General features: G+C 40.2%; 1 protein-coding gene across 5 annotated transcripts in view; it reads left to right on the forward strand.

The window, feature by feature from the left end:
• The first annotated feature begins 12818 nt into the window (after window positions 1–12818).
• The window catches only part of ralyl (RALY RNA binding protein like), a 35107-nt gene continuing 20432 nt past the window's right edge, over window positions 12819–27493 (forward strand). For 3 of the 5 annotated variants that reach the window (XR_011077036.1, XM_068566461.1, XM_068566489.1), the window contains exons 1-2: window positions 12819–12927; window positions 26382–26656. Coding sequence is in view for 4 of the 5 variants with exons in the window: in XM_068566461.1 (XP_068422562.1) it covers window positions 26401–26656 (256 nt within the window). In the remaining variant the exon portion in view is untranslated. Of the gene's footprint in view, window positions 13412–26378; window positions 26657–27493 lie in introns of all 5 variants that reach the window. The other 2 variants (XM_068566480.1, XM_068566471.1) reach the window with 2 other exon arrangements.

Raw genomic sequence — 27493 nt, forward strand, 5'->3', positions numbered from 1 at the left:
TTTTTTTCATAATCCAGCCTGAATTTCCCAGTCAGAAATTTCAACTGAAACGCCCCCTGAAGTGGGATTTTTAACTTGAAAGGTCGGAGGAACCTCACCAACCCCAAACTCAAAATCGATCAATGTCAACTGGTATAGCTAAACATGGCTGAACTAGCTGGAACTGGTCTATCTCGGTTTTCAGGCTGGTTCTCAGGTGTGACCCAAGCCTGACTTCTGCAATCAATGCAAAGCAGCATTACATGCAACCTAAGCACTGAAGTAGTGAGCTGGGAACATGCTCATGCTAGCCAGCCACAGTAGCATGTTATGATAGCTGGCATAGAACTGTCACCGGATGATACGATTGCGTCCTCTTTTTCTTTTTGACTCAGTTCGGCTGACCTCAAGACCTTTTGAAGTTTAACAACGTCTACATTTGTGTGTCAAAGTTAATCTGTAAAAAGGTCTGTGGAATTATTTTTTTTTACCTTTGCAAGCAAATTAATTACATTTCTTTCAGTGCAATAAATCCTGATTTCATTGAGCTTTCAAGAGCTTTTTCCGCTTGTAGCCAAAGTTGCTGTTCAGTAAAAGTTAGCTAGCAAACAAACTCCCAAGTAAGTTGTTGTGTTAAGAATCAACTTTTACTATGTAGGTCAAGAATGAACCTCTAAGGTCAAAATGTAGTCAATAGTCTCTCGTTTAGGTTTCTTAGCTCTGAAGCTGATTGACATGAAATAAATAAACAGGCATTGGTTACATCTCTCAACAATCACTCTTTCCTCCCACAAACCTCCATAAAAAAGAAGATATTGACGGTTGTCAGCTGATCTGATCAATGTTAGCTGGCAACTACTTTAATTAATTAAGCACGTGGTCTTTCAGATGCAATAAAGCCTTGAATAACTGTGAGCTGCCCTGACAGGCATTTGTCATCGATCTGTAGATCTTGACAGCACTGCCGGCAGAGATCAGACCCACGGGTTAACCTGGAGACGCCTGTCGTTCGTCAGCGTTGACTCACACCAACAATGGAGGAGGTGGAGGAGGGTGAAGGAGACAGAGTGAGAATGAGGGAAAAGCCGCGGTTTATGTTGGATATTTGCACAAAGATAGAACGGGCAGAGAGGAGACAAACAAACACACATGGACAGATGAAGCCTTAGAGAGGGAAACTGACGGGGGAAATAGAAAATGAGGGAAGGAAATGAACAGAAGGACAACCTGTGACAGCTGGGAGGTGAAGGAGTCAAAGACAGCTCTGAGGCATTGGTGATATCAATCATTAAGAAAAACACACTGCACTCCATTATTGTTTTTCAGCTGGCAGTCCTCCTGGTCCCGTGGACAACAATTTTAGCTGACTCTGCTACAAACACAGCTCCTTGCTAAGTCTTAGCCTCGGAGGTTGCGAGGGAGCCCTGGGAGCTGTGGGAGTTTTCTCAGCTGCCTGAGTCAGCACGAGACGGGGTTTGTGCTGACAGCGGGGCCTCACCACCATGTCCCTCCAGAGAGCCGAATATCATTACCTCCAATCAAACCTGCAGTCTGTGAATGGCAATGAGGAGAAAGAAGAAGAAAAAAACACAGTAGCTAACGGAAATTAGCTCCTCTGTTTTTTTTTGTACAACAGGCTAATGTCTTTTCATCAAAAGTTGAAAATGAAAAGCTTCAGTATGAGCTTTGCGGTTTCAAAGTAAAGTTTTTAAATATTTACTGGCTCTATGTAACTTAGAGAATTGGCGACATTTATTTCCTGTTTAAACAAGAATTCCAACAGATAAATTCTTCAGCTATGAAGTAATTTACCACAGACAGCAGACAAAGACTGCGCTTAGTGAGCGTCAGTCCATAACAGAGAGCTTTTTTTGCTGGCAGACTTTGTATTGGAAAAGTAGATGTGCTTCAGCTTGTAAGTTTTGCGCGTGGAACTTAATTCACATAATTTTAAGCAAAAGCAAGAAGCTAGACATGTCAGAAAGGTTTCTAGTCTCAAGAGGGATGCTGTCAAGAATATTTCTTTGGGGGGTTCTTGTTGGAAATATTCCCTCAGCAGCACAAAGACATCAAACCAGTCCTTTAAAACTTTAAGCAAAGTAAAGAGAAATATCAAATGGCATCTTTAAAACATTTAATGGAAATATGACACAAGTGAGGAGAGTTTTTTTTTTTCATCCATGTTTTTTTTTTGTGTTCAAAAGCAGTCATGCTGTCAAAGTGCTTCTCTGCCTCAGGGTTTATTTATAATTTAAGATTTTCCTACTTTTATACAAAAGAGCCGGTCCGGGTTTCAACACAAACAGTTTAATAAAAAATAATAAATTGACACACCTAAAACCTCGTATGGAGTTATTGGCTTTTAATAAAAAAAAAAAATACATTAAAGTAGCTTGTAGGAAATAATCTACACACTTTTGCCTGACACTTTGGTGTGAATATGGGCATTACAGCAGGTTTTAAGGCCATTTTCTCCCGTTTCCTTTTCCATGAAGCATTTGAAAAGCATGTGCAGAGCCTCGTATTAAATGGTTTTGGCCATAGATGGAATAGTATACTAAAACACACACACACACAGACACACACCACACACACTTCTGAGCACTTGCTTTGAAGAATCTGCTGCCCAGAATATTCCTGTCAGTATGAATTTCTTATGTTGCTGCATCTTTTACTCTTGTGCGCTGGATGTTGGATAGAAGTAGACTTCACAGGTCAGACTCTTCTCATCTTTTTGACCCAAATACTCTCAGATTGCTATCAAACACACCACAGATTTGTGCTGAACACAGATTTGTGCTGAACACAGATTTGTGAGGTGAAACCATCTTCGGGGCTTTCAACTGGAAAAAACATATCTTCATAATCTCAGGCGTGGCCGGTTCTACTGTACGTGAAGATAGTAGTATTTGCCTTGGGTTTTCTTTTTCATATCAGAAAATGCAAAAAAAAAGAAAAGAAAAGGCCACAGAGAAGAAAGCCAGAAGGGAAATTACTTGTTTCCATTGCAGGATTGTCGTAAGAACAAACACAAAGCAGACACACACAGTTGTTCAATGGCCCTGAGGATCCCATCACATGTCTTGATCGTCCACAGTTTGCTGCAGTGGAGTGGAAGAGAAAGCAGAGGGAGCGCGACAGATACTTTTGTCTGTGAATGCAACATACAGCTTCTTTGTCAGACAAGGATAAGTTATTAATTTCTTACTCAGTTTCAAGGTCTGGCACTGAGGAGCAAGAGAATAGAATAGAGAATAGAAAGGCCCTAAACCCGAAGCTGCTTCTACGTGGATGTATAACCCTGAGGAAAAAGGAGAGGTTGCAAACCTGAACCAAAACAAGTGGGATTGGCTATCTGAATTGTCTTTAGGAAATCACATTTTTGCATTGGATTTTGGATTATTGCAGAAGTACAAAGCTAATGTAGTTTCATCGAAAACTTCAAAATTCACGAGAGGGGTATTTCTATTTCATGTTGTGGAGCAAACTGTTAAAATCTCTTAAGCTTGCGTGAACCATACACCTTGCTTCAGCCGACTAACCAAAAACCCTTTCAAAAAACCAATTGACTTTGAGAAGTGGGAACCAGAAGTGCCAAAATGCTAACTCTTTTCCGGGTTTTAGGACTCATTCCGGCTGCACTATAAAATCCACTGGAGCTGCAGCGGCGAAGAAGATGACATGAAAACATACTTTTACTCTTCATCACTCTGCGACAGAGAAACACCCCTGATGTCCCCCGTGTTGCCGGCTTTTACTTTCTTTTCTCTCACATGCAAATTTTCTTTTTTTTAAAATTTCTTTTGCAGTCGCTTATTATTTACTTTTCTACAAATCAATGAACAGCTGCGTCTTTGGGTATTATACAGTGCTGTGAGAAACCCTGGAAAATTGCAGAACTGATCATTATCACGGCAGTAGGGCTTTTTTTTTTTTATCTCAGAGTTTGTGTGCTTTTAATTTGGTCTGTCTCTGAAGCAAACACAGCTGACCAGTCTGCGGCTCGGAGGCGGACGCAATGAAACAGATGCTTGGCAGATGTCAAGGTTAAAACGTGCTTGGAGGCATCCACTTTCCGTTTAACGGGCATGTTGAGAATATGCCTTTCAGCTGTATCCTGTGGAAGTAGATTTGAGGAAAAAGTACACTCTAAACATACTTTTTTCCTTGGGGTTTTCAAGTTTTGGATAGGAAAAGACAACCGTGTCGTGTGAAAAAAGTGAACTGCGACAAGAACACGGTGTCGGGAATTTAGATGACACTCGCAGTTTTAAATTGGAGACAACTGCGAGCCATGAAGAAGAAAGTTTAACTTAAGATGAAGCCCCGCTGTCTTTTGAAAGTTAGAAGAGACCACCTGTCGTCTTTCCAAGGGCAACATATGAGAGAGAAGCGCCAACAGGGAACGCAGAAAAGGCAGACGTCTAGTCTGAAGCTTTCAGTGCCAAGTTGTACTTTTACTGTTGCTTTTTATTTATTTGTATTGACACATGTAGAACATATTTGCATTCATTACTGATTTTCTTCACTTTTGTTGAAGCAAAATGTACAATAACGGGGGAAAGCTATATTTGGTGCAATTATTTGAAAACGGTTTCATCTGTTTGGTGTAAACTCTTTGGGAGGATGCTGTGAGTGACGCTTTCATATTTATGGCTCCATAGAGACAGAGGGGAGGCTTCAGCTACTTTTTCATCTTTGACAGTAACAACCTCTCAGCAGAACAGCCCTCCCATTAGCGCGAGGACTACCATTTACCCCCCAGCTATCCTTACATGCACAAACTGGTCTTCATTTAAAAGGAGAGTGAGCTCTGTAGCTTTGCATTTCTTTTTACACTCCCACCATCTTTATGTTGACTTGTTGAAGTTTTTATTCACGTATTTATTATTTTGTTGTTGTGTTGCTTGGCATTGAACAAACCGTCTTTCGGAAAAAATTAACAAGGCTGCGTCCTTGTTATGGAAAGGCAGCAGCACGCAGGAAACTGCGAAATTACCCACCTGATGCTTGCAGTGCACACGCACGCACACACACACACACACACACACACACACACACACACACACACACACACACACACAGGGATTTGCTTTCACTATTTGATAATCAGCCGCGGCAACAATCAGACGGGGGAAACAGGCAACCAATAGAAACATATGCCTTTTGAGTGCACAATGCATGCATCTATGCCCGCATATCACTCTCAATATTATCCTCAGCCAACCCCGCTCTGCTACTGGTTGTAACTGATGATTTATTGATTCGTCCTCACTCATACCCTCCATTCATGCCCTTTACCAAAAGGCCTGCAGGAGGGCGATTCAGTCACACTCACCTCTCACACTGTGCCAGTGCTCCGGGTCACTGTCAGGTCAGCCCAACAGAACCTGTTCAATAATTCAAGCGCTGGACCGGAGGGCCGAGACCCACATGTCACACACAATGAGGAAGCACACGACACTAAACTCCAGCCAGGCTCTCACAGCTCATCATCAGCTGCAGATGGATAATGAACCTAAATGACCTGACATGAGCAGAGGGAGATAAATTAAGTGATTTGAAACTGCAGAGCATGAACAGTGGATATCTGGGTTTAAGATGGCACCTTTATCCCTATTTAATGTTTATTTAATGCTGCATTATTTAAGGGGAAATTCATACTTTTAGGAAACTGTACTTTATTTCTTACTCAGAGTTAGCTTAGCTTAGCTGAACGATTGGACACAAAGGGAAACAGCTAGTGTGGCTATTTTCAAAGTCAGGCTGGTTTCATCCGGCATTCATTGCAATACCTACGAAAAATAATGCGTTGTAATTTGTAGATATCCCAAAATAATATTTGTATGCAATGCACGTAATCATGAAAAATCCTGCAAAAGCGCACGTCAGGTGGGCAGGACGGGAGACGGATGGGTCCAAACACCAGCAGTCTTTCAGCAGGGAGACCACTGTGTGTTCCCTGTGTGAAACGAATGTCTTTGTCATGTAACTGGAGTACTTAAGTTTCCTGAGAAGACAGAAGTTCATTCGGATGAGACCGTATTCATGTAACAAGCAGGACATTGACACATGTTACTGACTTTCTCAAGAAAATACCCAAAGAAATGAAGAGTAACCTTTTGTAAGAGATCATACAAAAACTGTATGAGAAGATGTTGCAAAATGTAACAACATTTGCAAACTAGCACATCTAAAGCTCCTTATTGATGTGTGACATCTTGTTTCTTTAATCTGTAACCTTTTAATCAAACTCTTGTTTTTTCACTTCGGTAAATACACATGGTATAACAAGTTAATTGGTTTCATTTCGTTATCTATATGCATAAAGCCAGGCTAGCTCTTCCCTCGTAACTTCATATATCTGAATTTCACATGCTGTTTGCTGTTGCTACATTTCCAGAAATGACTTACAGTGTGCAAGCATCATAGCAAGCAGTAACTGCTGCTGAAATTCACTCTCAACAGATGAAGTCAGAAGTTTTAACGATTCCTGCTGCTGGTGAGCAAAAGGATGCACTGAAAGGTTTCGACAGCTTTTTAAATCCCCACAGGAAGCTTAGTGATCACCCTTGAGCTTAAACTAAGAGAGGAGGGAAATGAGCGAGAGCATCAAACTTCTCCATCAGCTGAATTAATCAGGAGTCTGAGAGTACCCTCTTTACAGAGCAGGCTCGCGTCACGTCTAATGACTCCAAGTCGGAGCACATTTTGAACTTTAAATACCAGAGGAAGACCAGAAGAGAGGGGGCCCACAATAACACTGTGGGCCCATTACCCTTAACACAACAGAGGGAAAGTTGAGGCTGAATCCTCAGTGGGATGTAAAGATTCGGCACGAGCTCTCCCTGGGGTTAGAGCTGCAAGCACAGATTTCATTCAGAGTCATGATGAATCCTCCGGGTGTGCAGGCCCAAGTTTGTTTTTGGAGCAGATGCCGTGTTTTCAGTCTGTTCTTACTGAATGGGCATTTTTCAGGGAAACAAGTACTCATCATGCAGTCAGACCTTGCTTTTTGCAATTGGCACATATTCCCAAGTGTGCTATAATACATCATGGCGTTTGCATAGCAGGCAAGCAAGTAGTTTTACATTTGCAATTCATAGCAGCTCCCCCTTCACTCCTGCTCGCTATCTGGAGTAATAGACTCCTGTCATTGATGAGTCCCCGGGGTAAATCCTTTCTCACGTCTGCATCGATCGGCCTGAGAATCCTACCTGATTTACATTGACAAGAGCATCGGGGTCCAAATGAGAGTAAGCATGTTTTTCCAGATTGGAAACACAAGGTGTCTCTGCAAACAAACAACCGGGAAGGTAAACGCTGATATTTGGCTTGAACGTTGTGGAAGACGGCTGACTTTGCTACTTTATCCGCCTCATTCCTTCAGAGGCAGTGGTCACTGTAAACCGAGTGTGCTCCATAAAGCAAAAGCCAATGACAAGCTGTTACCTCATAAAGTCTTTATGGCTAATGTGTCAGCAAACAGTTGCCTATTTGCACATTTTAGACACTGAGCAATGTTAGCATTTATGTTTCTATCCACCAGATGATTCCAAGTCCAACAATCTCCCTAATTAAACTCTGTTTTTGGTCTCCACCAATGTCCGGAGGAAACATTTTTAGGAGCTCTTTAGCTGCTAAATGCTCCACTATTCACCAGCTAAGGGCTAACTTTGTCCGTCTGTCATTTGATGCTGAGCAGGTAGAAAATTAAGAGCTTTTTTTGGGGGCTGAAAATAGCTGTCTGCTGCATATGGACAAGAGGTTGACCACAACAGTGAAGTTGCAGGCTGATTTAAAAGATTTCGGTTTATCGATCAAATCCTTTTTTTTTTTTTATAAATGCATCTTTAAAAACTTAAATGTGTAGTATATTATTGTCAACAGAAGTTAAAGCTCGCCTCCACAGCTCATTTTATTCGGAATAATAATATCATGAGGTTAATTCCCTGCGTTTTCCAGGTTAATTTACAGTGTGTTACGGAGACCCACAACATATGGACGGCCGGATCAGGAAGCCAAACGAACAGATGGACTAAAACTCACATCGTCATGACGTGTCACGGCTCATTTAGGAGTCAGTATCATGAGCTGTATGTTTTAAAAGGTTAGTATTGGTTTTTAATTTCAGTGAGTGAACTTTGATGGACAGAGCGAGAGAGAGAAAGAAAGAGAGAGAGAGAGAGAGACAGAGAGAGAGCGTCAGGTTTGTTTCGAAGGACTTCAAATAGCCACATAGCTGAGCTGTGAAATATATCAGGCTTTATCAGTATTTTACAAAGTCATGAGGGGACAAGACCAGGATATCAAATATTCCACCCATGTGAGATGTCCAAAAAAAAAAACTTAAACTTGTATTTGACAGGGGGACAGATGAGTTTGTAAATCTGATGTAATTAGGGTTTTGATGCTGGCTCTGCGTGGTATGAGAGCTGACAGGACAAGTAGCTCAGGGAAATGTGAGCTTCAAAGAATGTCAAGGGTTCCTGTTTCACAGAGGAACACAGCAGAATCAGAAAATGTCAACGTGCAACACATTAAAAGGTTATGCATCGCCGGTCGCGTGCATGCATGCAGATGCACGGACAAACACACAATCTTACTCTCGGACATGCAAGGAAAAAGCAAACACACACACACACACACACACACACACACACACACACACACACACACACAGATTGTGTCTGTTAATGACCCTTGGTTCATCATTATTTTTGAGTAAGTAGCACAAATGGCATTTTCATGAATCTCGCAGACACTCAAATTACTTTTCTTTGCGCCAAGATTTCTGTGAGAAATGGCAGTGTATGCAAATAACTGCTTGAAAAATGGGGCAGAGCTGAACAAAAAAAAAAGAAAGCCAACAGAGGACAAGTTGTTTTCCCCCCCAGAGAACCTTGAATATTACTGACAGCATTATAATACATGCATTATACCAGGACAAAGCTTATTTGGTTTACGTGTATACACCACTCAGCAACCCGCATTCACTTCCCTTTCGACATGTCCTAAATTGAATTTAATAACTCCAATCAGTGTGAGGATAGTGAATCCCTGCTGCTAATGCACTACCCGACATTATAGGCCAAGCATCAGGTCCTTTGCCATTAACGTTGCATTACATGTCCTGTTCCACACTGTAATTTCAGCTGAGTGCAGACACATGTCTCGACCTGAATAAATCAGATGTTACAAGGAGGACGCAACTCACTCACTCACACACAATCACACACACACACACACACATACACACACACTTTGTCTGCAATCGCCCCCTTCCCTGAGCTGGAAGCGTCAGCCAGAGTATCAGCTAAGACGAGCTGCATGCCAGATACTGTTGGACCTCACACAGAGCTTGGGATCCCAGCAGGAGAATCAACCACCATGTGTATTGGGCTGGGGAAAGCTGGATGGAGATGAACAGATACAGAATGTCTTGGTCACACTGTGCTGGAGTGGCAGCTGCTCGGAGACTTGTGTGTGACACTGAGCAGAGAAGAAAGTGTCGCCCTCTTTTTATTTTTTTCCTGAAGTAAAGTCCCAGAATATTCGTACGTGTTGCTGGAGGAATAGCAGGCGACGTATCCCCACAACATGGCTGATGATGCCACCATGCAATGCGGAAATCAGCACGGCTTGTTTTCGAAATTGCTGGATTGAGCTGCTCCAGCTGTTCATTAAAGCAGACATAATGACAGCCACTGTTTGAACCTCTTAGTCTAATTTATTATCACCTGACTGTGCATCTCCCCTCAACTCTGAAGATCGTGTTACTATCTTTTAGTATGTTTTGATTTTCTGGCCACAAATGTACTGTTTTTGGTTCACTCTCATTGCTCTCATGGCAGTGTTTTGGGTCGCAACAGAACTGGTTTCACTAAAAAAGTCCAATCTGCTACCTGACTGGCGTCAAATGCCAAACAGACAAGGTTGGCGTCTAGCTAGTGAACAGCATTTTTCGAAAGTAGGACTCAGAAGTAAATATTTCTCTATAATTGCATGGCATACCTTTGAAAAAAAGTTTCTACATTTAGGAAGGTTTACTGAGGTTAAATATCTAATTTGACCTATAAATGTAATTTGAGGAAGTTATATCATGTTGTTGTTTTGCTAACTTTCTGTTTATGTAGTTCAATTGGAGGGAACTATTTCTGGCAACACATAGACGCATTAAAGTCTTGACTGTAAGATAAGACGTTCATGACTGTTTAATGGTGGAACCAGATTTAGTCACCAGTTTGAAACTAGCAGTGGTTACAAAGAACATAAAGGACTTTACACACAAACCATAGAGCTGGTTGTGTACATCTCCATTCAGCAAAGTTTTAACTTATAAATGGCAAATGCAACCAGCTCCACAATTAGTTGTATTAGTAATAAACAACAGCATTTTAACATGTTGTATAACCAGATTTGAACACCATCCAACACCCCATTAACCCACAAGAGATCAAAAACATGTCTGATAGATGCCACTTTGCGCTCAAATCTATTCTTGCAAGAGGAAAACAGAGAGTCAAAGTAGGAAGCGAGCCGCCTTCACATCTGTCCGTCTCTGCCTATAAGCCCCTCGAGAAGCCATTGATCCGTGCAGACCCGTTGCTCATATGGCCGGCAGATGCTGCAGCAGCAACAGACAATTCTGTTCCTCCCTGATGGCATGACCAGTCCTGTTTCCATCAACAATGGATAGGAACTCCGGATCTGTCAACCTCAGAGAGAGCGATAAAATGAACCATGATGACAAGGCTTGAGTCTTAAGTTTTCGAGACCGGAATACACTGCAAGACATACTTGTTTTTGTCCTGCAGTTACGCTAAAGGTGTGTCTGGCCCATTTTTTTAAAAAACAAACATTATCAACAGAATGTGAAGAGGTTAAAGTGTTGATACCACATGTGCTCCAAGTATTGGATATATCTTATACTTCTTTTTTGCCAACACATTTTCTTAAATGTTACACAGTGTTCCTTTAGTGAATGTTTTGGAAGATTCTAAATCAGTATTGCTTCTATGGAAACTCATTTCCCAGGATTAACTGAGTCTTAAACTTTGTTAAGAACTGCCCAAAGCGTTGACATCTAAATTGGTGATCAATATTCTTATGAGACTCAATATAAACTCAGTTGATTAATCCGTTAAGTAGTATTTAATGAGCGAGCACCGAGAGTTTGGAGCTGTGGTAATATATGAAAACCTGTTTCAACCGTGCAGTGAAGGATAACAGCCCTCAGCAATGATGATAATTGGTTTATTAGTTTATTAATGTATGTAAATAGCATAATGAGCCACAAGGAATCCTAACAAGAGAAATGCTGATAGAGGTAATTTCAACAAAATATTCCATTAAATGCAGTGAATGTGGTGCTACGATAATTCTGGTAAATTTGGGTCTAAATATTGTATTTGACCATCATTTCTCTTACTTGTGCCATGAAGGTCATCAAGTTAATTGCTCAGATATAGAACTGCAACAATAAAGAAGAAAGTTATTAGACAAGTGTTAAACTTATTTTATAGAGAAAACTAAGACGAAAGGTCAAATTACTTCTCAAACTGGCTTGTGAAAGTCATTCAAGTTTAGAGTGACTTCTACCTGTTGTACCAATCCTTGTTGTACTCCCACATCATACTTTCTCAACACATCATATAAACTCAACAATCCCTTAATTAAGTCCTTTTTTTTTACCCCAAAACCACAAAAGTTGTTTTTGTACCAATTAAACACGCTCGATTGGACTCGGTTGTATTTTGCTGTGTTGGGATGTTTCTGCCTGGCTCCCTTTGGGCACCTGGTGTGTGTAGTCTCCATGTTTGGGCAATCACGTATCAAAGACCAAAATGTCAGACACAGAAACAAGAAAACTACAACACAAATATAGCAAGCAGACGAAGCTCGTTCATAAACCAGCGTGAATCTGAGGTCGTCTTTCATGTTCACTGCAGTAATGCAGCAGGTGCGCTGGGCAGCGTGCTGCTGCCCTCAGTCGGTGTTTTAACTGGTTATCCTTAAGCCTAGGAGAGGAGGGGCCAACATTGAATGTTGTGTTGACGACAATAAGCGATAATTCCTGCTTTTGTCTTCACAGAAGTGTAATTGTTTTCTTTTAGAGGGCACCGACTAACGAGTACAGCTATTCTGTCGTCTCGTTTAGATTATCCTGAACCGACCAGTTAAACGGAAAAGTTAGAGGTTGCAGTATACAGTAATTACAATTTGATTAATTTACAAAAAAAGAAAGATGAAAACAAAGTCAGATCAATTAAACAGTTTTGTGTCCAAAAAAAAAGTTTTTTTTTTCTGTTTTGTGATATTTATGATCTCACTGTCTAACTTTTACTCTTTATATTTAGGATTTTTTTGCCTAACTGACGACCTTTTTGCCACCATGCCAGATTGAACATGTCACTGATCAAATGTAGGGGGCAGAACTTTAAACTTTTTTATATTAATGATCTCCTAATACAATCCTACGAATATATATATATATATCTTTTGATAGGATGCATAATGAGCTAACTTGTGATCTAATACTTCAAACAGAGACATGAGATTTACTTGTTACAAATGAAATCTATATCATAATAATAATCCATAGGAACCCTCCTGGGACAACGTTAATGACCCCTTGGTAGCACCCGGACCGTATATTGAGAAACTCTTGAAAATCAATGACATTACCAGAGAGGCATCTTATCCATTACAGCAGTGAATGCCTTTACGATACAAAAGGTACGGGTGGGGGGGGGAGGGGGGGGGGGGGGGGTGAGCTTCGATGATTCAAAAACTCTGGCCAATCCCGAGTCACGTGACTCAACCACCGGCAGCGACAGAGAGCGCAAAAGGGACGCAGCGCCTCGGTGTACACACGCCTGCACGCCACCAGTCCACCGCCGCTATACGCCCAATTTCTTTTTAATTGAACCCTTTTACTCCCGCTCGGTGAGTACATTTCCCACTGGCATTTTCTTAAGCATATTTTGATCTTCTTTTTCTTGCTTTTCTTGACTTGGTGTTCCGACATGGGGGGGGAAATGTTTTCTCGTTTTCTGCATGCAGTGATTTAAATCTTGGATGCTGAGTGTTTGTTGCTCCGGCGACATCCGCTGAGAAATAGTCCTACGTGCTTTGCGGACGCTCTTGATATTTTTTTTTTTTTTTTTTTGCACCCACCACCAGACCCCCCCCCCCCCCCATGCACCCTCTCTCTCTTTTCTCTTCTCTTTCCGAAGCAGCTTCTTTACGAGCTCTCTTGTTATAATTCCCACCTTTTGCTTATTTTCACGCTTTTTTTTCTCCTCCTCCGTCATGGCTTGTTTTGGTGTGGTTTTGGTTTTGGTGCGTTCTCCTGGTCTTGCAGTGTTTCTCTGGTGTTGGAGGCTGAACGTCTCGATTTTCACCTGTGAGGATTTTGCTTTTCTAATAGGTGAGACGTTTCACTTTGCTGGAGTTTGTTTTGGTGTTTTCTTCGTACTTCTTTATGCAGCCTTAACGAGCAGGTGGAAACTTTTTGTTTTGAAAACCGGATACCTCGGACAAAGCTGGATTTATATTGAACTGTCAAATAGTTTTAGATATTTTAATATCGTATATGTGTCTTCAAAACTCAGTATAAACACATATAAAACAATTAAAGATATGTTTCATCCTAAATCCAAGTTCCTGTTTCTTTTGAGGACTAATGTTTTTTTTTTTTTATGTCACAGAATGCAGGATACGTGTTGTCGTTCAATTTGGAAATTTTAAAACAAGTCTATGGATGCAAATGACTGTTGTACAACACAAAAGAGAAGCAACAACTAATTAAACCGGACACGGCTGTGCTCCTCCGCCCTGTTTCTCTTCTCTTCACACACAAACCTCATAACGTTTGGGAGTGATAACTGTCAAACACACACACACACACACACACACACACACACACACACACACACACACACACACACACACACCACACAGAGAAGCTGGGAAACTTAAACTGGCTGAATGAGTCGACGGAGGACGAGGAGGGTTGGATCTGGTCCTTAAGGCCAAGGCAAAACATTTGCAGCAGTCCATTATGCAAATCAGGCTGATAGATTTGATTAGTAGTTTGACCTTGACATGCAGCCAGAACTTAACCGCACGCCTGTAGGCGACAAATTATAAAACACAAATTCTACTGCAATTAAACAGATAAAAAGAAAAGTGACATTACCCTCTTAAATGACCGCTGGAACCACCTCTTTAAAATCCTCGACCAAAGTTAGTTTTTTTGCTCCGCTAAAAAGAAAATGCTTTCAAAACACTCATAAGACAAAACCTCCTTTCAATCACCCTGGAAAGATATTGGTGAGGGCATTTGACAAGCTATTCCAGCCTTCAGACTTTGCAGGTCAGGGAACAGGTGGGGGAAGTCGAGCATGAAATGTGCTGCTACGCAAACAATACTTATCTCTCACTAGGGATGAGGTGGGAGGCTGGCTCTGGAATCGCCAGCCTATATGCACTGAATCACTAAGAGAGGAGAGGAGGAAGGTAGGAATGAAGTTCCGCTCTTCATTTCTGGACCGGGCAGTAATCTGTCTCTGTCCAGTCGAGGCCTGTCTTTATAGGTCCGTGGGCCGGGATGATTATTGACCCCGAGCAGGTGTACCATGTGGGTTCCCTTGAAGCCATGCACCGTGGAGTCCATCTTCTTTGTGACACGGATGAAAAACGTTTTAGAGCTGCTCAGGCTTTCAGACTATAGGTCAAAGAACCGATTTGGGGGACTGCTTCTCTTTTTATATCGCTGCGTGTGAAAGATAACCAAAGAGAAAAACAGACGAGGGAGTCAGACAAAAACAACAAATGATGCCTGAATGCCCATGTGTATGTGAAAGAGTGTGTTCTGTGTGTTCAAATGCACACCCATATATGATATCCCTTTCACGTAGAACAGTTCTGTGTTATATTATGCATGTGGCCGTCCACGCCGTTTCCTATTAGATTTCCTATTATTGGATCTGTACCCTATGTTCTATACCTGCATTAGTCATATTCAACACATTTTTCAATGCAGAGTCCGTCTCTTCAGCCACTGGAAAGCAGCCGTTTTGATAAACAACGGTATGTGCATGCACCCCATGCTCAGTTCTGTTCTGAGACGTGCCATTAGCCGATGAGCACCAGTCTTTCAGCACCGCGGCCAGCTCCTTTTATTATCCATTCACAGAAATAGTGGTGGATTTCAGCACCATGGACAGCTGCCAACACTTTATTACTCTGGCAGCTGGAGCAAGCTGATTCTTGCCTGGAAGTAAAGTGTCTCCACTCAGTAACCCCTGCCCTCTCCAGCACACACATCTTATTTTGAGCTATTTCAAGCTCTTTACCCTCCATTCAAAAGGCTGACAAAAAGGTTTCACCCTCGATAAGATAATACTTCCTCTGAACGAGTTCCTGTATATTTTAAAGTAGTTGAAAAAGCTTATTTGGTATTTTAAAAACCAGAACACACATACACACACATATATAGACAGACATATATAGATAATATATTGTATAGCTCTCTCTCTCTCTCGCTCTCTCTCTCTCTCTCTCTCTCTCTCTCTGTATATATATATATATATATATATATATATATATATATATATATATATATATATATATATATATATATATATATATATATATATATATATATATATGTGTATATATATATATATGTATATATATATATATATGTATATATATATATATATATATATATATATATATATATATATATATATATATATTGTAAGGATGGACAGGTATGCAACAAGTATTGATATAGTTATTGAACAAAATAACAGGAACATTTACATTATGCTCACAAAGCCACATTTACCATGTAGTTATTATTCCACAAGTATTGGAATATTGTCAGGGTTAACCCATTGTAAATGCCTCCATTCAACAGGCTGTAACAATTGGTTTCACTTTTAATAAAATAAAATGAAGTAAACTTTCTTATACAGGGTCGCTGTCTGCCTCACAGCAACAAGGGCTGGGGTTCGAATCCCGGTCTGGCAGGTCCTTCTGTGTGGATTTTGCATGTGCTCCCTGTGTCAGCGTGGGTTCCCTCTGGCTTCCTCACTCAGTCCAAAGACATGCAGCTTAGGTTAATTGGACTCTAAATTGCCTGTAGGTGTGAGTGTGAATGGTTGTCTGTCTCTGTGCCCTGCGATTGACTTGTCCAGGTTGTACCCTGCCTTCGCCCAATGACAGCTGGGATCGGCTCCAGCGGCCCGCGACCCTAAACAGGATAAGTGGTCCAGCTAATGGATGGATGAATCATACATTGGTGTGTGGATAATATTTAAGGAATTTGCAGTTTCAATAAACAATAGACTACCAGCTCTGAAACTCCACCTGATGCATTTGAGATGGTTGAGAGGAAAAGAAGTTAGCAACTAGAGAAGTAAAAAAGATACCAAGGATCCAGGATAGGATTTTGGGGGTTTCAGTATGTCAGAAGAAAAAAGATTGTAAACCTGTTTGTCTGCAGGTTTGTTTCCGGTAGCATATGGAGCGGCCCTTACTGGAAGTTACATGGTTAAAATTAACGAGGATAAAGAGCAATAAATGTGATTGGGAAGTCATGGATCAGAACAAACACAGGGCTTCCTCCCAGGAGGCCGTTGTCTGTGTCCCGCATGAAAGTAAAAGTTGACTTTGCACTTGTTATATAGCGTGGCATAAGAAAGTCCACTAGGGGCGGTTGTTATTCGTGTATGAGAACTTATAATGAAACTTATATTGACACACTTTGTTTCTGGCGACTGGGTTGTGTACACCATTGCCTAAGACATTTATTGTTGTTGCAAAACGGATAAGAACTCTTCACAAAATGCCGCACTGTGCACATGTTCCTTTATTAAGATTTTAAGGCCAGCATGCTGTTGCGGTTTTTACTTACATGGCATCAATATTCCCCAACCAACCTGTTTGGAAAGATTTAGTGGGAACCAATCGGCTTTAGACTGGCTGGTTTACTTGATAGTTTGGTGCTGCGAACTAAAAGCACATTTTTTTCAACTATACATTGAATAAATAAAGTAGCACCATAGTAGCACTTTGGTAACACTTAAATGGCACTTACAATGTAGCTCTTTGTAGTTAAGAAATCTTACTTAGTTGATTCTTGTTCTTCTGAGTTTGTACTCACTGTTTATTGCATTTATTGTAAGTTGCTTTAGATAAAACTGTCAGCTAAATGAAATAAAATGTAATATAATGAAACCTGTAGATTATTTGAATGATCCTCTACAAGTGTGTATCATTTTCGCGCATCCTCAACTTTAAACATTCACCCTGCAAATCAATATGATTTTATAAGCCTCCCTCTAGCCTTATAGTACCATAAAGCAGAAATCAGCTAATTACTCACAGCTCTAGTAACCGAGTTACTTTAGCTCAGTGGAGCGAAAGCTATATTTGGCAGTCACACAAGAGGAGAATTAAGGAAATGGAGAAATATGTCCGTGCCAAGAGATATTGGAAAGCATGGCATATGTTCATATGCCCTCAAGTGGAGCTGTGGACTGTGCAACAACGGCAGTCTTTTTCTCACACTTATTTTGTATTCTAATACACATATTGATGCAGGAGTTATCCTTCATTCTGAGAACTCTTTTCCCACAGTGTGAGGATAGTAAAGTTTCCAAATGAAGTAAACTAAATAAACTGTTGAAAGCATTCAGAAGGCAAAGGCGTGATACACAATGATGCAAGAGAGAATTTCTGAAGCAAAATAGTTGGCAAGGGCTGCTGGGAGCAAGAAAAACAGGGTTAAAATGTTCCCCTAAAACAACATGTCCTTGTGGAATCAGTAATGTACCATCTACGGCATGTTTGCTTTCAAAGTCACCCAATAACTTTCTCTGTGTATCACTTTACTTTACAAAAGCTAACAGTGCAAATAGTTTTAAGTTGTACACATTATACACAGTGACCTAAAGATCAGGTTTTGTGATATGTAATAAAAGGACGCACAAAAGCCCCGATTACAGAGATAATCAGCGTTGCTGTTATTGTAAGATGCAAGATAAAATGTCTTCCAGAGATATGGCTTCATCCCATCCCACCGTATAGGTCACATTGTGCTTTTATCTCCCTGCTGTCATTGCTGGCCGAGGCTATACGTTGCTCAGATCAGATTATGGTACAACTCATTTTCGGTAGGTGATCATCTTCCGTCAGTCGCTCTGCTTCTGTGAGCCTCTATGAATTCACATGGGGGATGGTGGAAAATGGAGTGTATTTTCTTTCCAGGAGTTCTGTGTAAGTGTATACCTCCTGGGTTTCACATGGAAAGCATGGCATTGTACTTCATTGAAGGTATTCAAATATCTAAATGAAAAATGGCTCATAGAATAGTAATATACAACAATAGAGTCACAGTGATAATTTATACGCTACCTACCTACCGCATGATGTATGCCTGTATTTTCCATCTTTCAAATTCTGGTCTGAGGCCTAAGCTCCTTGAAGATGATTGGCATTACAAATGTCTTTTTTTTTGTTCTCTCATTCCCTCCTTCCATCTCACCCCCTTTTATTTCACTCTCTGCTTCGGTATCACTCTCCTTTTGTTGGCATTTTCTCTCTCCTTCAATTACAACTCAAGACAAGTATTATGCACAAGGTAATGGGGGTGTAAGAACAGAACGGCAAAGTGTAAGAATAGTGCTTGACAGTCACCCATCCTTGTTAATATCAACATAAATTCCTGGTACATTCAGTAAACAGGGCTCAAAACTGCAAGGCAAGTGGCTCATTATATGGGCAATAACAAGCTATTCTCTATCTGCTCTGCACAGCTAGCTAGTATTTACTGTACAAGTCCCAAAGGAGAGATTAGATTCCACTGGGCTCCTGTGGGCTGGGAGCAGAACGGCCCATTCAGGACCTCTATTCATTAAGCCCTTAATTGCTAATTGAGGTCTTGAATGATTCAGCAATAGCTGCTGCTGTTGGGACATTAGTTGAGTAATTTATGGCCGAGAGGGAGCAGGGAAAAAAAGGATCAAGGGCGACAAAGTGTTATTAAAAAAGGACATTGGTGTCCTCATCGCGTTGTTATTACACAGTCACCTTATGTTAATTTTCCAAAATCTGTACAATGCTCTTTTTTTTAACAACGGATGTGTCTGAGTTAAACTCATTATGCTCTGTGGTTAGATTTAATTGAGTCATAATACAATTTTACTCTTTACACATTCATTTTTACTGCAAATTTGTATTTAATATTTTGTAATTAAGCATATTGTGAGCAGTTGGCCCTGTCCTTATGTTGTTTCAGTACAATTTTCAGCGTTTATGTTATTCACAGCAGCCTTTTGACTCTTTCTCAGTTGTTCAAAAGCATAACAGAAGCATAGATTATACATGTAGACTGTTTCTAAAAAATAGTAGAAGTTTAAATAACTGGGGAGGACAGAAGAAAAAAACAACCCACGGCATCATTTACACAATATCTACTTATCTCTATTTAATTATTTTTATCAAACAAAAGAACACAGATTCAGAATACAGTGGAAAGTACACAAATACACTAATAACAAAATACCCAGGGGTATATCACACACACATTAATTAAATATGTTGCCAACATCCTTATCAAATTCACTATTACACATATAATGTCTTTGTATTATTATTATACCAAACATCACATACAAATCACATTACATATTGTGTTTAGTTTCTCACATCAATGACACATCTGTTGATGTCTTTTTAAAATGTCTGCATGTAGTGACTGGCAGGGTAATATTCAGGAATACTTTCAAAGGACACTTTCTTTACAATCATATATTCATGAAGAAGCATCCAGACCTTCCTCCAATAGCCTATATATAATTTACAAACCAATTTCAATATGCTGGCACATATAGAAAAGGGACATCTCTTTGAAATATTCCCTTACCAGGATCCAGCCTCAGGGTGAGCAGAGTACATAAGCACCATTGTCCTGCCGCGGGTCAGTCCGGATGCTAAATTATGAATCTTGCTATGGCAAAGGCATTACCCACCCTACTCTCTGATTGGCTGGTACTCCTTGCCTTCTTTGGCGGGATCGGTTAGGATTGAGGTAATGTCCATAGAGGCAGAGCAAGAATACATAAGAAGCAAAGTCCAACTTCTTCTGGTGTCCCCCATGGGAACATATTTTGTAGAAAGAAAATATGTACATAAGTCAAAGAGAATAAACAAATACTTTTATTGCCTTGAATTATTATTTGGCAATTTAGAAGATAATTTTGTGTGCAATGTAGGTTATGTCACCAACATAGTCGTTACCTTGCTAGGTAACTTAGTCTTACTCTTTGAAAATGATCTCGCCTCCCTACTAACCTCACTGCTACCCCCTATCATTGCTAACCCCTATCAATGCTAACCTCTACCCCTGCTAACCCCTACCACTGCTATCCACTACCATTACTAACCCTTACCCCTGCTAACTCCTATCAATGCTAACCTCTACGCCTGCTAACCCCTACCACTGCTATCCACTACCATTGCTAACCCTTACCCCTGCTAACCCCTATCAATGCTAACCTCTACCCCTGCTAACCCCTACCACTGCTATCCACTACCATTACTAACCCTTACCCCTGCTAACCCCTATCAATGCTAACCTCTACCCCTGCTAACTCTACCACTGCTATCCACTACCATTGCTAACCCTTACCCCTGTTAACTCTCATCCTTCCTAACCCCTACCACTGCTAACCCCTACCCTTCCTAACCTCTACCCCTGTTAACCCCTACCCTTCCTAATCCCTACCACTGCTTACCGCAACACCTTTCTTGCTTGTCGCTGTTGAAGCGTTTTAATCCAAATTTATGTTTCATCTTCTCACTTTTTTTTTTTTTTCAAAAATATTTTGATGTTCTTCCCTCTCAAAAAGGGAGCAGGAGCAACCTCCTCTGCCTCTCTGGATCAGCCTCCTCTTATAATTATGTAATTTAGATTTCAGTCAGTGTGTATTTGGCAGAGAAAAAAGCTTATGTAAATATTGATACAACTCCATCTATTAAGATGAAGCCACAGCTAGAGGACGCTTAGCTTAGCATTGGCATAAAGATCTGGAAGCTCAAGGAAGCTTGTCTCTGTTCCCGTAAAACAAAACATATTGGTTTTACGATTCATTTTCTTAGAAATAATGGGACATAAAGTGTTAAGTAGAGCGCTTTCGTGGTGCTTAAGTGAATGTTTCATCTTTGGACAGAGCTACAGCGCTAAGCTCGCTGTTTCCCAATATTTCAGGAAATAGCTAAAGTACTCCTCAAGCTTAATTTAGCACCCAGACATTGTGAAGAGGGGTATCAATCTTCTCTTCTCACTGCAAGATAATAACCATTTGTATAAGTTTAATTCATTATATTCTGTGATTAAACACCATTTAGCCATGATGCAGTTTGACCCGCCACTCCTTGTGCGAGTTTATTTTAATATTTTGTGATTAACGAGAGCATATATTTTAGTCATTCTATGTTTGTTATAATGAAGGTTCATTCTTTGTATACAACTGACTATTAAACTAAATTATAGCAGTCAGGTCAGCTACAATCATTATTCTGGCTGTAAAGTCCTCCTGAGGCTCGGCCATTGAGTGATTTCAGCACTTTTTTTTCAGCTTTTATTGTATTCACAGCAACATTTTCATAAATCCTCACATTTTATGCTGCATATGTTCTCACATAACAGCAGAAAGAGAGAAAATAACCCTGTACCTGCACTGCAGTGTATAGTTTGTAAATTTAGACTGTAAAAAATTGTAATACGATTTCAGTGCACATTTATTCCCTTGAATGTGTTTGGCTGCCATTCAAAAGAAAGCAAAAAGAAAATGTATTATAGACACATACTTTATTCTTTTATGCAGACATTTTTTTTCCAGGGAGTAACTAAAAGTTGAGACTTTTGACTTTTGGTTTGAGAGACGTCGTTCTCCTTAGCCTGATAAGGCAGAAGGTAACGTATCTAAATACAACTTATTTTCCTCTGTTGGTGACATTTGAGGTTCGCTGCTACCCCATCAAATCACAGAAGAAAAAAATGCTGCAATGCAACACTCAAGCAACGGCAATAGTGAGTGTGGTGGCCTGAATGCATCCTTCACATCCCATATTCACAGTGTCATATTGAATGAGGAGTTTTCATCTTGTTCTTCTCTGACGGGAGCGCGAGTCAGCTGGGAGAGATCAGGGAGCGAGGAAGTGCTAAACTGATTACTTTCACCGGATCCTCGCTTCTTTATCTCCGGAGAATTCAGTCTCTGAAGCCCCTGACAGTCGGTGTGAAGGGACCAAAGAGGCTCCATAAAATACTTAAACTTAGAACCTCTGCAAACACTGTAGGATGCCCTGAAGAAAAAACATCACTGTCAAGCACTCGCTTCGCCGTTATAAGAAACTTTACAGACTCTTAACAGACAAACAAAGAGTTGTTGCGTGTAGACACATGCCAGTGATGAGCTGGGATGAGTTCACGGCTTCACTGATGCATGAAGATGTTGTTTAGCATTAATTTCTGGAGCATTAGGCGTGCCCGGATGGATCCAAACTACTCTCTTTCCTCCTGTCTTGCCTATCAGACTGATTTGAGTTCAGTGTGAGTGTGTTTTCTGGCTTAAGATGTATTTCAACCAGCGTTTGCCAGAAGTTGTGCCACATCTTCTTAAAAGGCTTTGAGGATCTTAGAGGCTCATGAATATAGTAAAATATTTTTTTTGTTGTTGCCATTTTAAGTAAGCTAGGAATTATATAAAACTCTCAAAGTTTGACAAGTTAACAGATTGTGAGGAAAACTCCAAACTATTTGTCGAGCTAATGTCTTGTCCACGAGTAAGTTTTGAACGATTGGACACTGAGCTCCTCTGAAGCTAACTGAAGGATATGTTTAATCTTTGTACCTTCAACCGGCTAGTAATCTAGTAGAGAAATGTGTAAGAGTAATTATTTAGTGTAGTTGCTGGGGGAGCCCTTTTGAGTTTTTCTTCTTTTTTTTTTACACCCAAACCAGTGACTCTATATGTATTCACCACATTTCTCTGCTTTCAACTCTTTTAACCGATATACAATAAACCAAACCAAACACTGTTCATTCAACATTTCAACTTGTGTTTGATGAGCAAAAATCCAATGCTTTCATTTGGCACTATAACCTCTCGCTCAATGTGATTAAATTAGGGAAATCCAATTTTCTGATATTAAATCTGCCTAAAAATGGGCTCTTGCTTGCTTAATCAATCGCCTAATGACCTCACCTCTGTGCATTTGCCTTAAAAGAGGCCATAACATTACATCTATCAGTCACCTCAGTGGGTTGGGTTAGGACCCGAAGCTGTGAGGTTTATTCAAAGTTAGAGAAGGACTGAATGACATCATGACTTAAGGCCACTTACAGTGTTAAATTATCCTCCATTATGTGAGGAACAAAGAGAGTTTTAGGGAGCATTATGTGCGGTTTAGGGACGGAGGTGAGCAGGTATAATGGGGTGGGTGGAGTGCTTGACTGTAAGAAGTATTCGTGTATGTGTGGTTTGGGGTATTTCTGTGTCAGGATGTGTGATACATACCTGTACATATCATTACATCTCTCCATCCTTTCCCCACACTGATTTGTATTCAGCCCCATTCACAGATTAAAATACATTCACAAGTAGAGTCTGCTTGTCACCTGAGCTGCATATCTCATGATCAGACTAGAATAGACATGGAACAATTTGTCAACTAAACAACAGACAATTATTTGGAAACAATTTTGATCGTCAAATAACTGTTTTGTCCATCAAACAAACTCAAAACTAAACTAAAATATGATGAAATGCTGCTTTAAAATGTAACTAAAAGCAGATGTTTCACTTTTATTTTGTATTTAACTGTTGCTCAATTCTTTGAGTAGCATGAATAAAACATTCAAATCAGCACTAGCAGAATAAGACATTTTGAGACATGTTATAGACAAAACAATGAATGAATGAATCAAGAGAGCACACTAATGAATAAGATCATTAATAGCTCCAGCCTGAACACCTCTGGAAAACCTTTCAGGACATTCAGATGAAATTCAAACCACAATTAATGTCAATGAAATGTGAAATAAATGAGCTTGTTCTAGTTCAAACCTTCAGAAATATGCAGTTTACAAAAACAAAGCAGCAAATACTCATAATTTGTAACGTAGAATAAGAAAACTAATTTATTAATCATCCAAATAGAATAATATAGATAGCAAATTAGGTTTAATTTGATCAATGAATTGTTTCAACTCAAAGACTGAGGACCATCTTTTCTCATGAGGTGAGCCGTCCTGTACTCTTTCAGTCTCTAAGAGCCTCCCTGTGATAATAAAGTCTGCATATGGGTCTAAAAGCCTCGTTCTGGGAAGGTACACACTCATAAATCTCCTCCAACAGGGAATTCAAAGAAGCAACAACCTGAGAGCTACTTCTGTCATCTCTGAGTGGATGTGCCATAAATGTATTGCCATGGCGACACTTCCTGATCCCCCCAGAGGACTGTGGCATTATGGGAACAAACAGTGCAGCCTGCAGGGGGGTTGCAATTAATTTGTGTCCAGCTCAATGATTTTTCTCTCTCTCCGCTGACCTGGTTTCTATTTGACAGTAAAGAAGCTGTCACTGTGTGTTGGTTATACAATCGCTAATTGTTAAAGACGTAATCAGATAATTTCATTATGTACCAAAACAACAATGTTAAATTACTGGTTTAAAAACCCTATTTTCTACCAGCAAAACATGTTTAAAGTATCAAAAGTAGAAGTAGAAGTACTCGTTCTGCAGTTAAATGTCTCCTGTGCCTGATATTTTATTGTATGATTAGATTATTATTAGGTTATTGATATCGATACATCAACGAGTAGACATATTGTATTATTGTAGCTGGTCGTGTTGGAGCTGGTTTTAAGGGGTCGGGCCTCTCCAAAGGGTCAAAATGTGATTGAATCATCATGACTCACTTTTCTTGAATCTTTGCCTTTAAAAAAAACGTAAAGAAAACAAAAAAAAAACAACCTAACTAAGATGGTGGTTAATATTGCACAGTGGATATATTAGATTTATATTGCACATGAATGAATAAAATAAACGTCTCATTGACATCTAAAACATGGCTGCAACGTTTCCTCATACAACCCTTTGTAATTATATCTTACGACAAGTCACTCCACTTTCTTTTTCCTCTCTTTTCAAACTAAATGACTGCTGTTTGAGTTTCTTAGCCCGGTAGAAAGAAGGACTTAGTTTGTTCACCTCGGGGGCAACGTGCAACGCCGGCCTGAGGGCATCACAGTGAATTCAGTGGACATAACAAGGCAGATGATTCCTTTTGCTTCTTTCGGAGCCACCTGTTCCTCCTTCAGGAAACACAAGTCTCTTTCCTGGGCTCATCTTGAAGCACAATACCATTAAGCTGTTCCTCCTTAGACATCACAAAGGCATTGCGTGTGGAAGGAACTTCAAAAGTAAAAGAGACGAGGTAAACGGCGAGTGAAGGCTCTTAAAGGCTCTTAAAGGCTCTTAAAGGCTGCTAGTTTTTCTGGCATTGGGAACACAGAGTTCTCATACACAGTAAAAATTGTCAGATTCACATGTTTTAAACGCAGCTGCCATGTCAGCGTTCCTCTCACCTCCTGCGGAAAGCTTTTAGTCATGAAAGCTTCATGTTCACACTGACTTGGGTTTAGGATGAAGAGAGCAGGTGGAGACAACTAGATATTAGATCAGCTAGAAGAAAAAAGCTTCACTTTTAAATAATTGAGATCGACAGAAAATGATTTTGATTCAAACTATTGTGATAAATGACTGAAATCCAATTATCTGCCTTTTCTCTATTTCATACCATAGAAGATCTTTGGGTTTTGGACACTTGGTCAGACAAAACAAGACATTTGAAGACTTCATACTGCTTCATCGACTGAACGATTAATCAAGAAAAGATTCAACAGATTACTCAATAAATGTAATGATCATTGGTTGCAGCTCTAATTTGAAGACATCAAAACTGTGATGGACACATTTCACTGTTTTCTGACTTTCGGAGCAAATGATTAACCGAAAAAAGAAAAAAGAAATGACCGCAATGTAATACAAAATCTAAGTGAGCGTGCTCGACGTGAATATCTGATAGTGAAGCATTCTGGGTTTCAATTTCATCTTAAAAAACTAATAACAAAAAAAGTATCACATGAATCAAGCCTTTGCTGTGAGCATTGAAGCGGTCATGTGGCCAAATCTTCTCGCATATCTCAAAATGCCTTTTAAAGCATATTTAGACTCAGACTGGTGTTCATGTCCCACTGGCGCTCACAGTCTAACCCTCCTGGCTTTCTGAGCAGTGTGCAATGTGTCTCCCAGCAGGCAGTGCTGCAGGACTAGGATGACTGGGAAGACCCAGACCAGCAACGTGACCAACAAGAATGACCCGCGCTCACTCAACTCCCGTGTCTTCATCGGCAACCTCAACACGGCCGTGGTAACCAAGGGCGACATCGAGACCATCTTCGCCAAATACGGCAAGATCGTGGGCTGCTCGGTCCACAAGGGCTACGCCTTCGTTCAGTACGTCAGCGAGAGGAACGCCAGGGCGGCCGTGTCCGGGGAGAACACCAGGGTCATCGCCGGACAGTCACTAGGTAATGCTGTTCAAATGCTCCTCAATGAACTCTAATTTTAAATATATATATATATATATATATATATATATATATATATATATATATATATATATATATATATATATATATATTACATAAAGGATAACTACCCTGTGTAACATGGTGCTTTATTCCACTTCCATAATAAGAGCCCTCTCTTCCACATTAAAGCTGGCCGTTCTCCAGTATGTCAGATGGATCCTATCGGAGTCCCAAAAGTACATTATTGTCCTACTCAGCATTTTATCCTGATTTTTAAAACACTCATATATTAATCTGCACTTGTTAGGGACACTGTGTCACGCATATATAAAAGATGATGCAAAAGAGAACAGAGCAAGAGATCCGCGGGGTGTCGGTTCACCATCAGGTCCATGTCGCTGCGCCACAGCTGGCCGTTCGCGGCCCGTGGTTGGTCTTTTGTCGGCATGCTGTTCAGCAAGCAGACGCTGAGGATTCAGTGGAGTCCGGTTGGAGTGGTGAACCAGCGGCCTGTGGATTCCCATGGATTCTGTTTTCTTTTTTTTCCCAAAATTCAAGTTTAAGGCTATAGCTGCTTTGAGCAGAAGTGACATCCAAGTATTCAAAGTGGACCACATGTTGTTGAAAAGTTTAAATCTTTTAGATTCTAACATTTATTTTGAGGGTATTCAATAACTATATTTAAAAAAGAAAACAACTTGCTTTGACATATTCCATGGTAAAAGTGAAATCCTTTACTGCATTGCAGTGTGAGAGACATCGACGTGATTCATCCTCACAGATGTTCTGTTCAAACCATTGTAATAGAATTGTTTTACAAATAAAGCACTGTAT

This window comes from Clinocottus analis, unplaced genomic scaffold, assembly GCF_023055335.1.
Source record: "Clinocottus analis isolate CAN_PGR_092001 unplaced genomic scaffold, fCliAna1.0.p SCAF_11, whole genome shotgun sequence".
In the NCBI taxonomy this organism is placed as follows: domain Eukaryota; kingdom Metazoa; phylum Chordata; class Actinopteri; order Perciformes; family Cottidae; genus Clinocottus; species Clinocottus analis.